Source organism: Haplochromis burtoni, unplaced genomic scaffold, assembly GCF_018398535.1.
Source record: "Haplochromis burtoni strain Fernald_Lab_line unplaced genomic scaffold, NCSU_Asbu1 Contig_173, whole genome shotgun sequence".
Classification (NCBI taxonomy): domain Eukaryota; kingdom Metazoa; phylum Chordata; class Actinopteri; order Cichliformes; family Cichlidae; genus Haplochromis; species Haplochromis burtoni.
In genome coordinates, this window is record NW_024582534.1 from 307,977 (window position 1) to 327,562 (window position 19,586).

The following is a 19,586-nucleotide window of genomic DNA, read 5'->3' on the forward strand; positions in this document are numbered from 1 at the left end:
TCTCTGTCCTGTCTTTGTTTATCGTACAGTTAATATTGTATAGTTATCATTATAGTATTGTATATTATTGTACAGTTAGTCATTAGTACCTTTTATCCCTTACTTTACCAACATTCAGCACGTTATTTATTTGTATTTTCTAGTTTTATATCTCTTGGGGATATATTTTTATATACTTATAAATGCACCATGGGGGGCTTAGGGTGAAGCAGAATTTCAGTACTCTGTATACTGTCCATACTGCTGTATTGACAATAAAGCTCTTGAATCTTAAATATATATACAAAAGTTTCTTTTCATATAAGGCAGGGGTGTCGCCTGTACTTGTGGCCTGTATATTGACGTGAAGAAATCTAATGCGAGTGCCTTTTTTTTTGTTAGGGAGGATTTGTTGGTTGTTGAGTGCGAAGTGCTGCCACGTGTGAAAGAGAGGACCGATGTGTTTATTTGGTAGTTCAATGAAAGGCTTCAGTTAAGAGTGAGGGGAAAAAATATTGTATTCGTGTTTGCAGTTTTGTTTTGTTATACAATATTTGAAAAGTAAAAAAAGAAGAAGCAAACACAACATTTTGGGAAATATTTGTGGCTGTTTTCTTGTTTGTTTTGTATCACTTGGACACTAAAGTGACCCTCCAATGAGACGGCTGTGCCAGCGGCTCGTTTAAGTCTGAGACTGATAAAGGAGACAGACTGTCTTGTAATTTTTAAAAAATATTTTTCTTTGAACGCTGGCTGCTTTTTCACAAAGTTATTGTAGCTGACCACAGGACTCAGGGGAAGAACCAGGGTTGTATCTACACAGAACAGACGACTTGGCAAAGAGTTTTGTTCACATTTCTTTAGTTGAATCTACAAAAGCTACAGCAGATGAGCAGTATCCAAAAGTCACGTCAAGTCAATAGGAAACAATCCTGAAAAGACCTGACACGGGACCTTAAAGATGCATCTGGCCCTTCAGTCGATCCATCTGTTCACTGAAGCCTCGATGGAAACGGTCTCAGTGGAAGGGCGACAGTCAAGAAGCTGTTTTTAGGAAGGGAAAGAGTGAGGAAAGGTTGAGATATACCAAATTACACAAGAGCTGGACTGTAAATCACTCAGCACAACAGGTCTTATGGAGCGATGGATTCAACTTTGACATTTTTGGTTCTAAATACTTGTTGTCAGTATATCTGAGATCAGGAGAGGAGAGAGGTACAACAGTGAGTGCCTACAGCCATCTGTAAAACATGCTGGACGCTCTACATTTCAGCCAGTTGTGTTCACATCTTTTTTAAAAAATGATGGAATTATGGACTCGGAAAAGTTACCATGCAGCATTTTCTGAGAAGCATACTGATTGGCAGCAGTTTCATTTTGGGGCATGACTATGACCCCAAACACACTGAATGCAGTGAAAACATACCTGGATACAGAAACATAGAGCCTATAGACCTCAACGGGATTGCAACGCTTTTATGTGTAAACTTTGTTTTTACCTTAGCTTATTGTATTTCTGTGTACTATTGCATGTTTTTAGTCAATCGCTGCTTAAAAAAAATAATCATATATTTATTCATGCATGCTCAGCTCAGAATCAGTCGAAGGTTTAAGCGCAGAAAAGAAAATGAAGCTTTCAGTAACGTTTTTAATCATGAGCCGCTCTGACCACATGAAGTTTGACCCCCGGGTAATCATTGTCATGAGGCACACAACCACTACAAGATAAAGTCATCAGTTTACAGAACAAAGTCTTTATTTAGTCTCAGTTTCAGTCAGTTGTAACCACGTGTTTAACAAAAACAAAAGTTTGCTTTCATTTTTTGTAATATGGCAATTTTACACGAACGAAGGACGTATAAATATATACAGTTTACAACAGCCAGACTATAGGAGCACGGCGCATGCGTGAGATAACGCTAAAATTCCAAACCGGAAAGCGAGTGATTCCCGAGTGATTCATCTCAAACACACACGATCTTCGTTGCAACTCCAGCAGGCAACTCTGAGGCTCAAAACAAGTAAGTTGACAGCTCTCTTATCAACACTTGTGATCATCGCACTGTCACGTTTACCTTCACAAACTACACGAATGGCGCTTTCCTTCTTCCCCCCTCATTTTCCCTCCGAGTAGTGGTCTGAGTGTGTTGGACTTCGAGCTGGTTAGCGTTAGCCAAACTTAGCTTTAGCTGTTATATGTAGCCTGTCACGTACAGGTACTGCAATGTAAACCCTGCCTTCACCTCTTTGACAACTGGCTACTTGTCTCGAGTTGTGCTGGTGACAAGTTTGTGTTCGTGTCAGCGTGGTGTTAGTGGCTCTGTGGATAAGTTAGCCCGCCTGTCGTTTGAGCTCAGTTAGCTAGTGAAGGAAATCTGTTCGCTTTACAAATGTGTGTTTGACAGCAGCTGAGATGCGTTTCTGGCGTGATGCCATGTCGATGTCGTTCAGCTGTCGTTAAACTGCTGTTTGAAGAAGAAAGCTGCCAAGTATGCCGAGCTAGCCTGCGGTGGTGGTGATACGGGCCTGTAGTCATCATCGGTGAGAGGAGCAGTAACAGTTTATACTGCAGTAATTAACGAGAGAATTTCCCCTTAACACGGGAGAAAACATTTCTGAGTGTCAAACCACAAACACTGCCAGGTGAAGGCGGTGCAAAGATCTCCGAGCCAGCACCTGAACGTGTCTTATTCAGAAAGCTTTAGCTAAGTGTTCAAACTAATGTGTCTGTACTTGGTCCCAGCTGCTGTAGTGTCACAGCAGCTGTTCCCCTGTCTGTGTATCAGCTCCAGGATGACATCATCAGTACAGTTCTGTTCAGCCTGCAGGAGACGTGCAGGACTTTATCCACAAACCGCAGCTGGATGTGTGAGATGGCGCTAGGGGTTTAAAAGATGTAAATGATAAGGGTTTGCTCTGTGAGAGAACACGGGGAGGAGGTGCGATGATACGGCTGTTTTCTAGTTGGCAACATGAGAGGAATATCATGTTTCGTGGCCAGCTGGAGAGGAAAACAAGGGAAGTGGTGTGTCAGTGTTTTCTGATTAAAGGCAGCACGGTAGCATGGGGGTCAGCCTCACAGCAGAGCCAGGTTCTAACCCTGGTGCCTTTCTGTGTACACTTTGCATGTTCTCCCTGTGTCTGCACGGGGTCTGTCCCCGGGTACTCTGGCTTCCTCCCACGGTCCAAGGACAGGGACTCGGTGGGGTTTGGTTGATCGGTGATTCTAAATTGTAAACAGGTCTAAATGTGAGTGCAGCTGGTCGTCTGCCTCTCAGTCCTGCGACACACTGGTGACCTGTCCAGTGTGGACCCCGTCTTTATGCTCCATCCTCCCCAACAACCCTGAATTGGATAAGCAGAAGCGAACGGATGATTAAGGAAAGAGCCGGGCTCTTTACTACAAAGGACATCTAATGCCTTTGTTTGTAATTCTTTGCAGATTCAGCATTGAACTCGTGGGTGCTGCTGTGTGAAGCAGCTGATTATCACGTCCTGATACGCATTTTTATTTTCTGTTGTTTTTAGCTAGATCCACGTGTCTCCTGGGACTGGACTTGGCTTCATCATTGTTATTGTGATACAAACGTCCGTTTTTCATGTGTTTCTGTAAAAAGCGTTGTTTCCTCAAATACAACGTTATTGTCCCGTCGTCCGAGTCAATAAAGCCGCTTTTACTGAGTACCGGGGAACTGCACATAGTTCCTCAGATTCAGAGTAATTCCCAGTTGGAGTTAACAAAATATTTTGGGGTTTTTATTTGCCACATCAGATGGAGTCTCCACATCAGACTCCATCTGATGTGGAGTCATCAGATGGGAGTCTTTATGGGGAAAAGACTTAACTAGGACAACCTGTAACAGAATCTTTTTGGACGTACATGCACACACGTATAACGTGATAACTGTCGGATTAATCAGTGATAAAAAGATTGTAAAATTTTATTGACATGGAGAAAAACGGGTAGTATTTAACAACAATCAAGCTTCTGTATGCTTTAACTGGCGTAGGCTGTTAAAGCATACAGTAAACTGGAATAAACAAGTGACAGGCTGGGCTTTGTCCCTGGCTTCAAACCAAGGGTGTTTCTTTGGCTTACTTTAAAAAGTGTTTTAACACAGCGGCCCTGAAAGCTAACCAGTATAACTGGAACAATTGGCCTTTTAGTTTTACTAAAAAGCTCTTGATGTGCTGCTGTGATGTACAGTGTTCAGCACATGTTGTCTCAAAGGTACACTGAAGTGTGAAACGCTGAACGTCCTACGTGCTGGTTGAGGTAATTTTGAAAGTGCTATAAACAAAAACGTACAAGTTGCATGAAAATAACTGCGGTGTCAGACCTAACGGGAAGTGATTCAGTGACAGGTGTCAGGTGTCACTTTCACCAGCAAACTTCAGAGCTCTTTAACTTTTGTCTTCGTCTGTGTGGAGATGTCTCAGTCATGTTCAGATGTCAGACCTGGCTCTGGTTACTTGTATCAATGAAATCAATCGGTTTGCCCTGCTGGCCTTACAGGAACATGGATACAGGGAAATGAACTATTTGTCAGTGTGAATGCCACACCCAAATCCTAGAAAGAGACTACCTGGTCAGACACGAGACACCTGTCCAACACGTACCCAGTTAGCAGTTTTTATATGCTTGATTATAACACAGGTGCACTGGCTGAAATGTAGATGCAGGCAAATGACTGCATGTAAAGGAAACACGGCTTATCTGCTCTTAAAATAGTAACCCTAACCCTTTCAATGTATTATGTTTTGTACCAGGTTAACAGGTTTGCTGTGGTGCAATGGCAGGTTTATTCAGCGCGCTTATGGAAGAGCTGGGATTAGACGAAGCCAATCCTCAAATGAAGTGTGACGAGTGTTTGTGTCCACCGTCCTCCAGGACGTGGGGTCAGGTCACACGCTGTAGATAAAAATGTTGTATCTGCAATAGAGCAGCAGGGTCCTCACTCACCCTTACAGACATATTGTGGCTGGTGAGCCCAGCTCATGTGGACGCAGTCTGTCCAACCCACTGGCAACTCACAGTTTCCATGCAGGCAGTTGTTGGTATCATCCGGGACAGTGCTGAACAGGCTGGTAACGACTGGGTGCAGATTTCTGGAAGGGACGTTTCAGCCCGAGCAGAAACGGCACAATGTGTAGGAAGTAAGGTTTGAAATGACCAACTGGCTTACTGATCTAAAGTTAGGTCATGATTGATAAATTAGTCAGCAGTCATAAGCTTTTTGTTTGTTTTAACCTCAGAAGCTTCTTAAATGTTTGGTTTTATTTATGAAAGATTTTGTTGACAAATACGAGAGTCTGTGCTGCTTTGTCTATACCCGACTGTTTGTGTGGAGCATGCAGACTTGTACTTGCACAGTGATGATTAATAGTGTGTGATTCAGCATGAGTAAGTCCGACACAAGCAAAGGAGGCTTTTGCTATAAATGACAAACTTTCTCAGTGCTGTCTGTGTTTCACTGGTTCTCCTCATTGCAGCTACTTCCGTAAGCCAGTCGATGGGAGTGTCGTCTGTGCTTTGTGTAACTGAATAGGTCTGAATGGAGCACATGACCCTGTTGCTTTTCTAGTGCTTGCTTGTGTCTGTGTGCACATGCATGTATGAATATAATTTGCCTGGGTTAGCGTGAATGAGTGCCTTCTGTCTGCATGTAATCGTTTCACTCTGTGTGAATGAATAACCTCTTTCATTACTTTGACGATGTGCATTTGCCAATTTGAAGGCTTGGGTCCACCCTGCACCTCGCCCCCGAGCCCCACAGTGTCATCAATGCAGCAAAACCCCGCTAGATACAATAGATTTAAACGATGCATTGGTGTTGGGTTTGCCTAAGGTGACGTCTAACTTTATGAAGTTTAAAATGATACAGAAAAACACATGCAGGTTACAGTTATACAAAACAGAAAAGGTTCAGTTGCATATTTAAACTAATTAATTTTATGCTGTTTAGCTGCAGATAATAGAGCAAATGGTTCACTGATTCCCAAAATAGTTTCCTTTTTGGGAGTCAAGTGTGACCGGCTGTTTTTCAGCTCGGCCTGACTGCTAATGAAGGTGTTACCTTTTATGTAAACAGTTGCACAAGCGTAATTGTGCGCTGAAGAATGCGAGTGTGTTATCTCCGCTTGCATATAACCGCATATCAACGAGCTCTGCGTGGGGCATGCTCCTTTGTGCTGTTCAACAACTCCCAGCACAGCTATTGAAGGAGCAGGGTGTGACATGTAGGGCTGGCACAGAGGTCCAGACTGTGTTTGTGGGTGCTTGTGGTTAACACACGTGTCCACAAATGCAAAGTAAAAAGGGCATTGGATAGAAACGAATGCTAGCCTAACAATAAGTAATCACCAGCCAGAGTAATCTGTTGTTTAGTTAGCAGGAAAAACTCAATTGTGCTGAATCACAGCCAAATGAAAGAGCCCATGAAGTTTGCTCCATAAAAGGGTGTGAGGGAAGTAGTTTAGAGATGACGGTCAATATTTCTTTGGTTATGACAGAGTAGTAGTGCAGCAGAAAGAAAGAAAGGGGCTGAATGATAAAGATGCCCGAGTTCAGCATGTTTGTCTGAAACATGTGGACATTAAGGAAAGCCCAACGAGCCCGTTCAGCTGCCAGCCTGGCCCGTCAGCGACGCTCTCAGTGGCACATGAGAGATTTAAGAGATTTTAATCACACCCCAAGGGCATGCAAGCAATCTTAGGAATTTAGCAACTGCAGATCTGAGGTTCAGTTTACAGATTTTCCAAACTACTAGGCAAGGATTAAGTCAAAGATGATAAGGTGCCTGGATTAGGGTCTTGAAACTTTGTGTTGGGTTGCAAAACTGTGGTTTCGTGTTGTCTTGTGTGTTTAAATGCATCGCAGGCTTTCAAAATCTAAATGCTGTTTACCAAACTGTAAGAAGAGCAGCTGAATGGTCTTGTGTTGCTCTGTTCGTTGTGTATGCAGGATTCCTTCCTTTGGAGCTGGGCACACAGGAGGGAAGGGGAGAGCTTCACCCTGTTCTCCCTGGCCAGCCCTCAGGAAAGCGGCTAGCCATGGATGACAACTCCTCACTGGGCAAAGTCAGCAGCTCCACTGAGTCCGTGGCCACCGTCACTAGTGAGGAGTTTGTTCTGGTGCAGTCCAGCTCTGCAGGCTCACCGCAGGGCTCCGAGGGAAAACCAAGACTCAAGGTCGGAACCGCATATGGATGCAATTTCATATTTAACCGATTTCTTTTTTGGCTGCCTGGAAGCTGGACACATTTGAGCATCATTGTCCTTCTGGTTTTACAAATCCACTTTTTGTTGTGCCTGGGTTATCACCAGTTTGATTAGTTTTATCCCCACTCATCGGGACTGTTTATACCTGCATTTGTATGTAATTCTGTGGATGTCAGCTGATTAAATCCGTTAAAGACAGACCTTTGTTTGGTTTGTCACCTTTGCTCCACCCTGTTTTCATCTCTCCTTGTTCCTCTTTAAACTTTCACATTCTGTGTTGCTTCTTTCTCACTAAGATGTCTTGGAATGGGAGTGAACAGCTGGAAAAAGCTATGGAGGAGGTGTTGGATGATGATGATGATGAAGTGAAGGTGGAGAAGAGCAATGTGGAAAAGATGGAGAAGCACAAGGAACCAGAGAGCCGAGTCCTACAGACCCAGCCTGCAGGTACACATTCAGGTCTGTTTTTTTTTTCCATTCTCCCAGTCGCAAAGCATTGTTATCAAGTTAAGTGTGTAATATACTGTAACACTGATACTTGGACATTTCCAGTATTCTCCTGAAAGGTAACTTGTTTAATCAAAAAGTACCAATGTCATTGTTACTGGATGGATGGTGTATACGGTCGTCATGTTCTGTAAAGCTTATCTTTATAACGTCGTGGGACAGTGATTATTATTTATTGCAGTGATGTGAACACACTCAGTGTTTGTTCGCTGTAAATGCTGCAGCACAAAAGAAGTAATGTTTCCACATTCTTGCTTTGAAAACATTAATTTGTGTGCTGCACACACACAGGTGTGTATTCATAGCTGCCTACTCTAACCATCAAACATGACTGCCTAACCTAACTGTAACCCTGACACAAAACACACATTTTGAGTCTGAAAAATGTCTTCAAACTTGTGTTAGCAGAATTTTGTCCCCATAAGGGCTGTCGGCCCCACGAGCATGGTAAACCTCCAATTGTTGGTCCCCACAAAGATATGTAAACACACACATCCAGTTTTAATGATATCAGATTAGCAAGGCTGCTATCTGAACTCTGATGTTGCTTTAACCATGTGTGCATTAGCAAGGACATTTTGCTTTGTACATGGAGGAAAGAAAAACTTTCGTTAGTAAAGAAATGAATATTTATTAACCTTAAATATGCTCTCTTAAGGAGAGGTCAATGAGTACAGAAGTAAATCAAAGCAGAGATATCGACTTAGGTGACGTTTTATATATTTAGAAAGCTAAAATTATTATTATAAATGTATATTTTGAACTTTCTGATGTTGCCACTTCTGAGACTTTGACCCTTGATACTGATACTTTGGTTCAACAAACACTGCTCTGAAGCAGTGTTTACACTTCCAGCCATTAGCTGACAAAGGTCCTTGTTGGAACACAACGTCAGGCTGGTTTTTAACCTGCCAGCTCCGTGGTGAAAAGCTCACGGACGGCAGTGATGTTCAAAGTGTGCAGATTATAGTGCAGAACATTCACGACTGCTGGGTTCCTCGTTCCCTTGGCTAAACCACACGGGATTATTTCCATGCTTTGGCATGTCTTGATGTTTTGGCAGCCAGTGAGTGCAGGGACCAACGATGGGCCACATTAAACATCTTCACTGACACCTGCCTTACACGTACAAAACAATATTCAGTCCCATAAATCCATACTTTGTTCTTATTGTTTCATTCATTTTCCAAGCAGCCAGTGATTCTGAAGCAGTGTTGCTGCACAGCTGCAGAGGGAGCGAAGAGGAATTGGTTTGCATGATGTAGCATAAGAGCCACTCAGCAGTGGAAGTCCAGCTGCAGCTTGCATTGTTCTGCTTCCTGTTTGCAGAGTTTCAAAGTTCCGGGTTAAGTCCTTTTAGAGAAGAACCCCCCCACCCCACAACTTCCTGTATCACTCTTCCTCACCTTCTTTTCATCTTTACTTCTTCTCAGTGTTTTTGTGGTTTCCTCTCTGCTATTTTTACATGCTAGTGAAACAGCTGCTATACTGACACGGGTCAACAGAAAAATAAACACCAAAAACCTTCATGTCCGTTCACAGAAGCATGTCCACCACCACAAAGCCCAACGGTCCTGGAAGAGGACAGTGTGCAGTTCAACAAGCTGTCCTACCTGGGTTGCACCTGGGTCAAAGCCCCTCGTAATGAGGCGGAGGCACAGAGGGCCATGGCCACCCTGCGAGCTGAAAGCGCCATCCCCATCCCCATCACGCTGCATGTCCCCTGTGGTCCTGAGGGCTCTGTCAGGTCAGCCAGACTGTACAGATAAGTGAGATGAAGTGAAACGTAGACCTAGTGATGAAACTCGTTAGAGGACGCTCCTGTTTAGTCACAGATGAAGTGACCTGATCAGAGGGAGCATGAAGTGTTTTAATAGATGTGCTTAAAGCACTTTTTCTCTATATATACTTTTTTTTTCTTTTTTAAATTTGGAGAATACGATTAATTTCAAACGGTTTGTAATTGCTGTGGGCTTTCAGGGGCTGGAAGTTGAGGGGGGAATAGATGGAACTTGGTATAAATGTATTTCTAGTAATGAAGTACATTACAGATGAATATATTTATAAGTCTGTGCTTTTACACTGAAAGTCTGAGAATGAATTGTGAATCTCCAGGGTTGTGGACCAGGCTACAGGCATAGAGATTGCCTCCTTCCCGATCTACAAGGTGCTGTTCTGTGCTCGAGGTCAAGAGGGCTCTGTGGAAGGTGACTGTTTTTCCTTCACCGAGAGTTACCGGAGCTCGGAGGACTTCCAGATTCATGTTTTCTCCTGCCACATCAAGGAGGCTGTGAGTTTTCTACTTCTTGTGACAAACTGCAGCATCAAACGTATTTTACTCCACAAAGACCCTCCTGTTGATGCAGCCAATGAAATAATTGATTAATTGACTGTTTTGAGCAGACACCAACATAATATTGTACCTTTACTGACTGACAGACAGACACTGACGCACTCTTCCTACAGCCTGCAAGGTTTTTGACCATTTCATAATATTCCATATTTTTGGGCTACAAACTATGGCTGTCTTAGAACGGCTGTGAGATGTGTGGGTTGTCGTGTTGCAGTGATTTACCCACATAGAGTAACAAAATGGAAAAGTGAGCGCTGTACTCTTTAAAGAGAAGTGTGAATGTTGGGTTGTTGGACCTTTTGTGTTGTCCAGAAGCTGCAGACGAGGGTTTCGCGAGCAGCTTGGAGGTGGTTTGCATGTTCTACCTACACACAGACTCTAAAACAAGAACTTCACTGGACGACTGAAGGTTCAGCACATTTTTAGGGCTTTTGCAGCCGTGCAAGTTGAGAGGTGCTCTGAACAGGAAATCATGTTATTACAAATATTTTGTTTGTGTGTTTTGTATATGTGCTGTATTTTTATGTAAACATACCACGGAATTAGAAGTACTGACACTATTCAACCAGCTGAGGGCGCTGTTGTCTTTTTTCTTGCTCGGCTCTTCATTTGTGTATACAGTTATTTATTTGATATCTGTAGCTCATCCATACGTGATCACTCATGCTGTCTTTTTAATCATCTTTACCTGCAAAGCTTCCTCCGTCACTGACCATCTTCTCTTGTCCTCGTCCATCCAGGTCAGTCGTATCTTGTACAGCTTCTCTACGGCCTTTCGGCGTTCTTCACGACCAGCAGACATCAGAGACACGACGCTGTCCAGTCCACCTGACGGTGATCTCTATACCTTCACTGTTACATTGGAGATCAAAGAGGATGATGGCAAAGGCAACTACAAGTACATGATCACACGTGCAGAAATACACCTGCATTTCTCCTCTCTTCATCACAGGACTGTCAGGATGACAGATGTTGGGAAAGATTTAATGTATTTTATCTGGTATTGTTCACCTGCAAAGAGCATAAAGCTGATAATCTTAAATCATCTTATTACACGTAGAGATCAATTTTCATTTTCATGCTGTCTTCTGGTTTCTGAGATGGGATGAAGTGAAGAGACTGAACGGAAGACTTGTAATGTTTTGTCAATCATGCTCAGATTATTATAATTTCCCCAGAGAAAAGATCAGGAAAATAAGTTTACAGATGACACTAACATGAGCATTATTGCACATGCAGTCATCTGGACTTGTGTAGTAATTCATCCTTCTTGCTCCCTACAGCCCCGTGCCTAAGGACAGAGAAAAGTTCTACTTCAAGCTGAGACAGTCCGTCCAAAAGAAGGTCGTGGTTTCAGTCCAACAGATGTGTAACAAGGAGCTGGGCATCGAGAGGTGAGCAGCACCCCGCTGCACTTATTCCCCGATCTCCTTAAATGTAATCTTAGCCTTCAGCTTTTAGTCCACTGTCACTTCAGGATAAGTAACAGCATTACAGACTTTATGGAAGTCTTATTGGTTAAGCTCCAGTGTGAGGAGACGTCCTTAAATGGTCATGTATGCTTGTCTGGGTCCTCCGGGGGACAGCGAGCAGCAGTCGGGGAGCTGTGCGCTGTCATAGTCAAAGCAGGCAGGAGTTACACAAATATTCAGTGTACGATAGAAAGTAGTTTCCTGTTCTAACTTTTCTTAATTCTGGCTGTTGGAGTTTGTTCACCAACACCATCTTACTGAGTTACTAAGCTTTAGCATTTCATACCGTGTAAAAGTGCAGTTTGACTCATTGAGCTGTTTGCGTCGCCCGGTTTCTTGCCTGTCTCGACTCTGCAGACTCTGCAGACTGAATGCAGGCTGCATCTGTGCAGCTCGCTGATATTGATTTGTGGATTGAACTTCCTGCGTCTTCCCTCCAGGTGTTTTGGGATGCTGCTGAGTCCAGGACAGAAAGTCTGCAACAGTGACATGCATCTACTAGAGATGGTGAGTAGCACAAACTCTAACTCGGCTCGCTGTGAAACCAGAAGATTGTTACAAGAAAATAATCCACCAGTTAATCCGTACACAGGAATCGATGGGGAAGAGCTCTGACGGGAAGGCCTACATTATCACAGGAACTTGGAACCCCAACATGGCGGCCTTTCAACCACTGAATGAAGACACGCCTAAAGGTTATTATTACTCCTTTTCTTTCTTTTCTCCTTCTAGCTTGATGTGACCTGTTTTAGTTTGTAGAGGATAAAGTTTCAACACTGATCCGAGATACTTTATATGTTGCAAAGCCAAAAACCGGGCTGCGTTTGCATTCTTGCCCTGAAAACGCCGCACAGCATAACAGCCCACGAGTACCTGTTTACTAGCCTTACAAACATGTGTATAAAATAAAAATACAAATGCAACAGGATTTATTTCCATACATTACTGTCGGTGCGACTGCTAAAAGCTCAAGGTCACATTTGGGAAAGCGCTCGCACTGGAGTAGGTGTGATAATTGCCTTAATCCATTCTGCGCTGTGTGGAAGCTGGCCGTGTGACCTACGGCTTGGCATGTTTTGCATGTGGACGCATAAACAAATTGTGTCGAGCATCAGAGGTAACTGAGCTTTGGACGCTCACAAGAAATCCAAGTAAAGCAGCTTTCTGACTTTTCCTGCAAGTGAAACCTGCAGGTTTTAATGCAGGTTGATGTTGATGGAGGTAGTGAAGATGAGCTCTGTACAGCTGAGCATCAATCTAGCTCTATGCTAATTTTTAGTGACATGTGGAGCCCTGTGCCGACCCTTTAAAAAGACAGATTAGAGGAAAATCGTATTTGAAACGTCTCATTATCGTGCATTTTGTAACGGTGTGGAAGTCTCGGTGCACGTGAGGCTTATGGACTTCTTTTAATAACAATCTGTGCAGTCAGGAGACTTAATCAACCATAGCTCAACTTTCTTTTGCTGCTAGTTAAGAAATGCACTTGGCTCCTTTACGGCGTGATTCAAATAATAAAACCTCCCTGCTGTGACGCTACGTCTCTTGCCTCGTTGTCCTTTTGCCTCCAGAACAGAAACATTAAGTGATTTGTTCATTTGGAGCTTTTTGTTATGAAGATGTTGTTGCATAAATCGAAACATCTGTTTAGAAGTGGTTGGTTAAGTTTAGTTAGTAGTGTAAACCTTTCACTGAACAGTTGAACTTGCAGACATGGTGGGAACTTGGAGTGCTTATCCACCAGGGGGTGTGGCCTCCCTGCAGGATGTGTGGATTGTCTGCCTCACAGTAGAGCCCAGCACATGTGCATGTCTGGATTCATTGAGGGAGATTTGACTGTTTCTGAAGTTGCTGTTGTCTGTTTTCTGGGAAAGGGGAGCTGATGTGATGTGCCTGGTTTACCATTTAAAAACAATGAGAACACACCGATGCGCTGAATGCTTTGAAAGCTGAACTATAGCTGACCGGCAATCGTACGCACGCCTTAAATGTCACCTGTAACTCTGTAGCTGTAACAAAGAAAGAGACGGCACCAGTGTCTCATCGTGCTTGCTTTTCCTGCAGATAAACAGGTCTTTATGACGGTGGCGGTGGACCTGGTGGTGACCGAAGTGGTGGAGCCAGTTCGCTTCCTGTTGGAAACTGTAGTCAGGGTCTATCCGTCAAACGAGCGCTTCTGGTACTTCAGCCGCAAGACCTTCAGTGAGACTTTCTACCTCAGACTCCGACAGGTATCTTTACTGAAACTTGCAAAACCTCCCACATGTGCTTGTTTCCTTATAACGGGAGAGTGTGTAGATGACGTCAAAGCTTATCTGACAGACCGACTGTAAAATGTGAACGGACTGCTTCTTGTATGGCACTTTTCTACACGAGCACTCAAAACACTTCATACAGGCACTTTTCTTTTTTACACTTTAGTGTTTTCTGTTGAGCATTAATAATCTGATTACTTCAGTATCTTGCCCAAGGTTACTCTGGCATGCAGACTGGAGCAGCCAGGGATCAAACCACCAACCTTCCAATCAGTAGATGATCTGCTCTCCCTCCTGAGCTACAGCCGCTCCGTAACATGAGACGTGGGTTTGTTTGATCGGATACTTTAAGGGCAGTATGTAATAGTTGGATTAGGTAGCTGAACTACATTCAAGATGAGATTTTATTATTATCCTTTTGTATTAGACACATTATTTACATTATTTTATGCACTTAGAATTTCAAATAATGTCCCAGTTTGAGTGGATGGCAGCTCGGGGGATGAGTGGAGTGGAGGTGGTCAGACTGAGGGGAAAAACGCACCTTCACTGATCAAATAAGCTAAAGGTCTGTGTTATAATGGTACTAATGTTTCATCTGCTAACTCTTTCCACTTGAACAGCTCCCAGTTTTCCTCCACGTAGTCTTCCTGTCTTATTAATAACTGCGTGACTATAACGAACATCAGAGTTTAAGTGTCGGATCTCTCTGTGCTGTAAAATTATACAGTAGACTGTGATATGTAGCGCGTGTCTGGATACACGGTCAACCTTCTCAATGCTGAATTAACAGCAACTTTGCCAAGTTTCATCTCATTTGATCTTATTGCAACTAAGGAACAGAACCATGGTTTGTTGGTGCCATCGCTGATTAAAGATGAGCTGCACGCTTCCTGTGTGAGGTGTTGGGGAATGTTTCAGACATTTTTGCCCTCTGGAACTCCCAATGACATTTCTTTGTTTATTAAAAAAAAAAAAAAGGTGCACCTTCACGCACCTCCCGCCCACAAAGGCACTCCCGTCTGAGCGTTTGCTGCAGTTAAGCTGCAAGCTTCTGCTCCCTTGTTAAAAAGCGGATCACTTTTAGTGGGCCGTGGGGAGCTGGCGAAGCAGCGGAGTGTGGGGAAGCCTGGGATTGTGGGAGCTAAGCAGAGACTGTGTCTCATTATGTGCACGTGGGTAATTAACAGCAGCGGTTTGACTCGTCTGCCTGATTGCCTCTCTAGTTATCTCCTCAGTAAATGGAAGAGTGTTGGACTGGTGCTGTGGTTAAGAGCTAATTAAAAGATAATATTGTGTGGAGGCTTTTGCACAAGATGGCAATCAGAGGTGATAGACATGCATATAAAATAGGCAGTCCTATTGTCATGTTTTTGCCAAGAAAATTGAGCATCTGAAACACCAAAGAATCAGTTCCTGTGTGTGCTTTACTAAAACAACAGGCAGCAAACCATCGTGCTGTAGGCTGGATGACTGGGCCGAATCCAAGATTAGTTCAAGATTGAGTTCCATGAATGAGTCCATACTAGACTTTAAAATTTATACAATTTCTTTTCCTCCCTGAAAGCAATAATAACAATTTACAGCACTTCAAACGATCAGCAGAGAGCGCATGTAAACGTTACAGTAGAATGCAAACAGGTTTGGGTCAGAATTTGTGTGAAACTTGGACATGGAGGGGTGCTGGTGCATTGATCCACTGCTGTGGAAGTCAAACTGTAAAAAACATTTATTGTGTCTACATCTTTAAGAAAAATCAGCATCAGAGGTTTGTAATTGTGCAGGTCCTGTGGCCAAGTGAAGGTGAACTGGAAGTTTTTGGGGAAACCTTTCACTTCCTGAATTCAGTTAAAGTCCTGGAAGTAAAAATCAGATCTGTTTTAAATGGATGGCTCCTAAACCAAGATAAGGATCCTAACACACATTAAAAATCTACAATGATTGACTTTACTGAAGATTTTGCCACAGGCCTCGATCCACTAACTGGACCTCCGTATAGTCCTTCAGAACCAGAACCCTTTGGCAGGAAGATGGGTAGTTAAAAAAAATCATTAGTAAAGTACTCACTGTGCAGTGTATGGAAGTTTCCGCCACAAAAAAAGGATCCATAACTCGAAATTTCGAGTTAGCGCTGCCAATCTGTAATCTACGTGAACTGACGTCATTTCCTCGTTACCCGGAAGCTGAAGCCCTCAGCTACAAATGCTACAGCTAAGCTACCGGTATTACATCCAGTCATGAATGCACAGATTGCTGAGTGTTTTCAGCTGGCTTCACAAATGATGAAATCCTTGTGTTATTAGCTGAATCACAGGTGTTACTATCAGCAAACGTACTCGGAAAGCGCCAATTTGTTGCGATCCGGTTTTTGAGTGCGCGTTCCTCTGCGCCATATGCTTCCGGGTAACAAGAAAGTGACCTCATTCACGTATACTGATTGGCGACTGCAACTCAAGTATTCCAAAAATACCACTGAAACTTTCTCACTTTCATCAACAAATTCTTTTGGCATGGGCGCTGATTTACAAACACAATTTCTCTCCACAAAACTGTTTTATTTGGAATAACTGCAATATTATTTATAAAAATAAAACTCTTTTTTTAAATAACTGGTTTAATAATGGAATAATCTTGGTTAGTCAGTTATTTAGAGAAGATGGACTCTTTTATAATTACTCTGAGTTCCTCAGGAGATACAATGTACCGATAACGCCTAAAGAATTCTCAATAGTGTTCGATGCCATCCCATCTGCTCTGTCCATGTTACACAGATGCTCCCACAGTGCTCCACTACAGGTCACTCCCCCGGATGTGTTACATTCTTCTCTTGGCAATGTTTGCTTTTCCTCTCATAAGTCTATAAATACCAAAATAAGATCTCTCTTTCAGGATGCAATGGTCTCTGTTCCATCAGCCATATTTTATTGGGCCAATTTTGTAACAGATATTGAATGGAAAAAAGTTTGGACTTTACCACAAAGGTTTTTCTTGACAAACAAAATTAAAGAGATTTCTTTTAAGTTGATTCATAGGTTTTACCCTACCAAACAATATTTGTCCAAATTTATGGCTGAAATAAATGTAAATTGTACCTTCTGTCTTCAACTGTACTATAAGGATGTTATCTTTGGCTATTATACTTTTAAAGACAAGGACAATGATGCTTTCTTTTTTATAAATTTGGTTTTATTTTTGGCAAAATTTCATATACACAAAAGCAAAGTCCTCGGCAGAAAGCCTGAACTTCTTGTATTAAAAATGGAACTTGCACAATATATAAGGACAATCTCCTCATCAAAAAACACGAAGGCTCTCAAGACTGTTAACATCATTGAAACTGCTAACTTGATTTTGGCTCTTGCAAACTTTTGTTTATTTATGTTCCCCTTAATTTATTTTATTTTTTGTACTCACTTTTGTCTCACTGTCCTTGTCACTCTTTCTGTTCCTCATTGTACTACCACAATGTCATCTTTTATGTGATAAATAAAGTTTAAAAAAAAAAAAAAAAAAGAGCGAACTCGAAATTTCGAGTTAAAAAGTCGATTTTTTTTTTTTAATTAATTTTTTTTTTTTAGTGACGTAAACGGGCTTTCATAACGGTGTCCTCAAACGTTGTTCATTTATTTAAAAACTGTAAAACATGAAATTAAATGATCTTGCTGAAAATATGAATGAAACATGATCTTTAATGTCCCGGACATTTTTTCTCCTTCATTGATGGAACTGTGGAGTGGGAGCACTCGCGCTCGCATGGAAAAAGTAAAGTGAGCCCGTAAAAGCTTGAGGTAGCATTCAGAAAGTGTTGGGACTGTGAACAAAGAGACGATCAAAGCTCGTAGATGGTAAATGTAGCAAAGACTCTTTGCTATGTTTGCTACATTTGCACGGGACTGGTGCTTTCCTCACATCCTAACATTCAGCAAACAGTAACATTTGGCATGGAGATGTTCTTCCTTTATATATCAACAGTCTGGCTTAATCCCCGCTTTCATTGTTTTCCTATAATCTCTTCCTGTTGGTGCTGTTTGTGCAGTGTGGCTTCTTTGGCCCAAATTTCAGTTCAAATTTTATCACTGTTAATAATTTATCCTGTGGGGTTAACTATTTGCTGGCAGAGGCCAGAGCAAATTATCTTTCCTCGAGTTTTCTCTAAAAATAGGCCAGGCTTTATATTCTCTGCCAATTTGTGCTGTGAGTTGGTCATTAGACGCCGTGCAAGTGGGCCGATCAATACAGCTCATTGATCCGTTCTACCAGGTGGTGGAGCGCGGCAGCGGCGCTCGAGTGAATGAACGGCCCAGAAATCAACATCAGCTGCTTGTGACACCGAAGGTCGAGCTGACGACGTCTTTGTTCTCTGTGCATTTCTTCACTCTGTTATGACGCTTTTCTTTTTCTCGGGTGTCGTTAATGTTGTAATAATTACACTCTAGATTTAACATAAATAAATGAACATGTGTCATTAAAATTGAAGTAATTTCAAAGTACTTCAATTCTACAGTGTAGCACACATTTTACTACAGGAATCCCCCCCCCCCTTTACACAACCTGACATTATTTGTCTGCGTGTTTACCCAGCAGGCACCAGAGAGGGGGGGTCAGAGCGACGCTATGTACGAGGTGGTGAGTCTCCAGAGGGAGATGGAAAGAAGCAATGAAGAAAAAGGACGCCTAGCATCACCCACTGAGGAAGAGGAGGCAGATGAAGGTACTGAGGTGTCTCTCTTTCTCGCTCTTTTTGTCTCTTTTGGCTTTAATTATTCGTTGGGCCATTCAAATGCAGTGTGAGACGCTTTAACTCTTATTTAGAAAGCTGCCTCTAAAACCACAAAAATGAAAAAATGTGCCCTTTGTTGTTCAAGTCCTTCGACATGTTGGTGTAGCTGCACGTAACGATGTGTAAGTCCAAACTGACTTTTACCAGCCACACACTCGACGTGTTTCTGTGGCAGAGCCTTGTTCTTAGTGTATTCAAACACTAAAGTTTAATGTTTTATAATCATTTGCAAAGATGCATGGACATATTGCTTAATAATAATAATAATAATAATAATAATAGATTGGATTTATATAGCGCTTTTCAAGGCACCCAAAGCGCTTTACAATGCCACTATTCATTCACTCTCACATTCACACACTGGTGGAGGCAGCTACAGTTGTAGCCACAGCTGCCCTGGGGCAGACTGACAGAAGCGAGGCTGCCATATCGCACCATCGGCCCCTCTGGCCATCACCAGTAGACAGGTAGGTGAAGTGTCTTGTCCAAGGACACAACGACCAAGATGGACAGAGCTGGGGATCGAACCGGCAACCTTCCGGTTACAAGATGAGCTTCCCAACCCCCTGAGCCGCGGTCTTCCAACGGAGCTGTGTGTGTCTGAAAGTGTTGATACGGGTCCTGTGGGGATGTGCACGGCAAGCCACGTGATTCTTGTGATGCAACACATTTTATATACTCGTTACATTGAGACCAGTGTGAGGCAAAGATGCGTTCTTTCTCCCTTCCTCTTCCTTCTGGCCATTGGACTGCAATGGACCAAGATGGCTTTGGGATACCTTGGCATCCACCAACACGTCTGAAGGACCCTGCCTGTGCAGATGATCAGCTCTGTTGGCTCACATCTGGAAGAACATGAAGACCAGGACATCAAGCTTGGGGCAAGAGGCGGCCAAAGTGGGCTTGGAGGTCAGCGGGAACAAGCGGGGTCATGAGGATCAGTGACGCCGTTATGGAGGATCCCATTATGGTAGGACAGCAACCGCTGGAGGAGGTGAACCAGTTCACCCACCTCGGCC

General features: G+C 42.9%; 1 protein-coding gene across 2 annotated transcripts in view; it reads left to right on the plus strand.

Annotated features, from left to right (window-relative positions):
* The first annotated feature begins 1,872 nt into the window (after nucleotides 1-1,872).
* rabgap1l (RAB GTPase activating protein 1-like) overlaps nucleotides 1,873-19,586 on the plus strand; it is a 93,126-nt gene continuing 75,412 nt past the window's right edge. The window contains exons 1-11 of one of the 2 annotated variants that reach the window (XM_005933802.3): nucleotides 1,873-2,000; nucleotides 6,944-7,170; nucleotides 7,497-7,659; nucleotides 9,250-9,454; nucleotides 9,823-9,997; nucleotides 10,801-10,958; nucleotides 11,344-11,454; nucleotides 11,973-12,039; nucleotides 12,125-12,227; nucleotides 13,597-13,763; nucleotides 18,369-18,498. In XM_005933802.3, the coding sequence (XP_005933864.1) occupies nucleotides 7,033-7,170; nucleotides 7,497-7,659; nucleotides 9,250-9,454; nucleotides 9,823-9,997; nucleotides 10,801-10,958; nucleotides 11,344-11,454; nucleotides 11,973-12,039; nucleotides 12,125-12,227; nucleotides 13,597-13,763; nucleotides 18,369-18,498 (1,417 nt within the window). In that variant the 5' untranslated portion in view covers nucleotides 1,873-2,000; nucleotides 6,944-7,032. The remainder of the gene's footprint in view (nucleotides 2,001-6,943; nucleotides 7,171-7,496; nucleotides 7,660-9,249; nucleotides 9,455-9,822; nucleotides 9,998-10,800; nucleotides 10,959-11,343; nucleotides 11,455-11,972; nucleotides 12,040-12,124; nucleotides 12,228-13,596; nucleotides 13,764-18,368; nucleotides 18,499-19,586) is intronic. The other variant, XM_005933803.3, reaches the window with a different exon arrangement.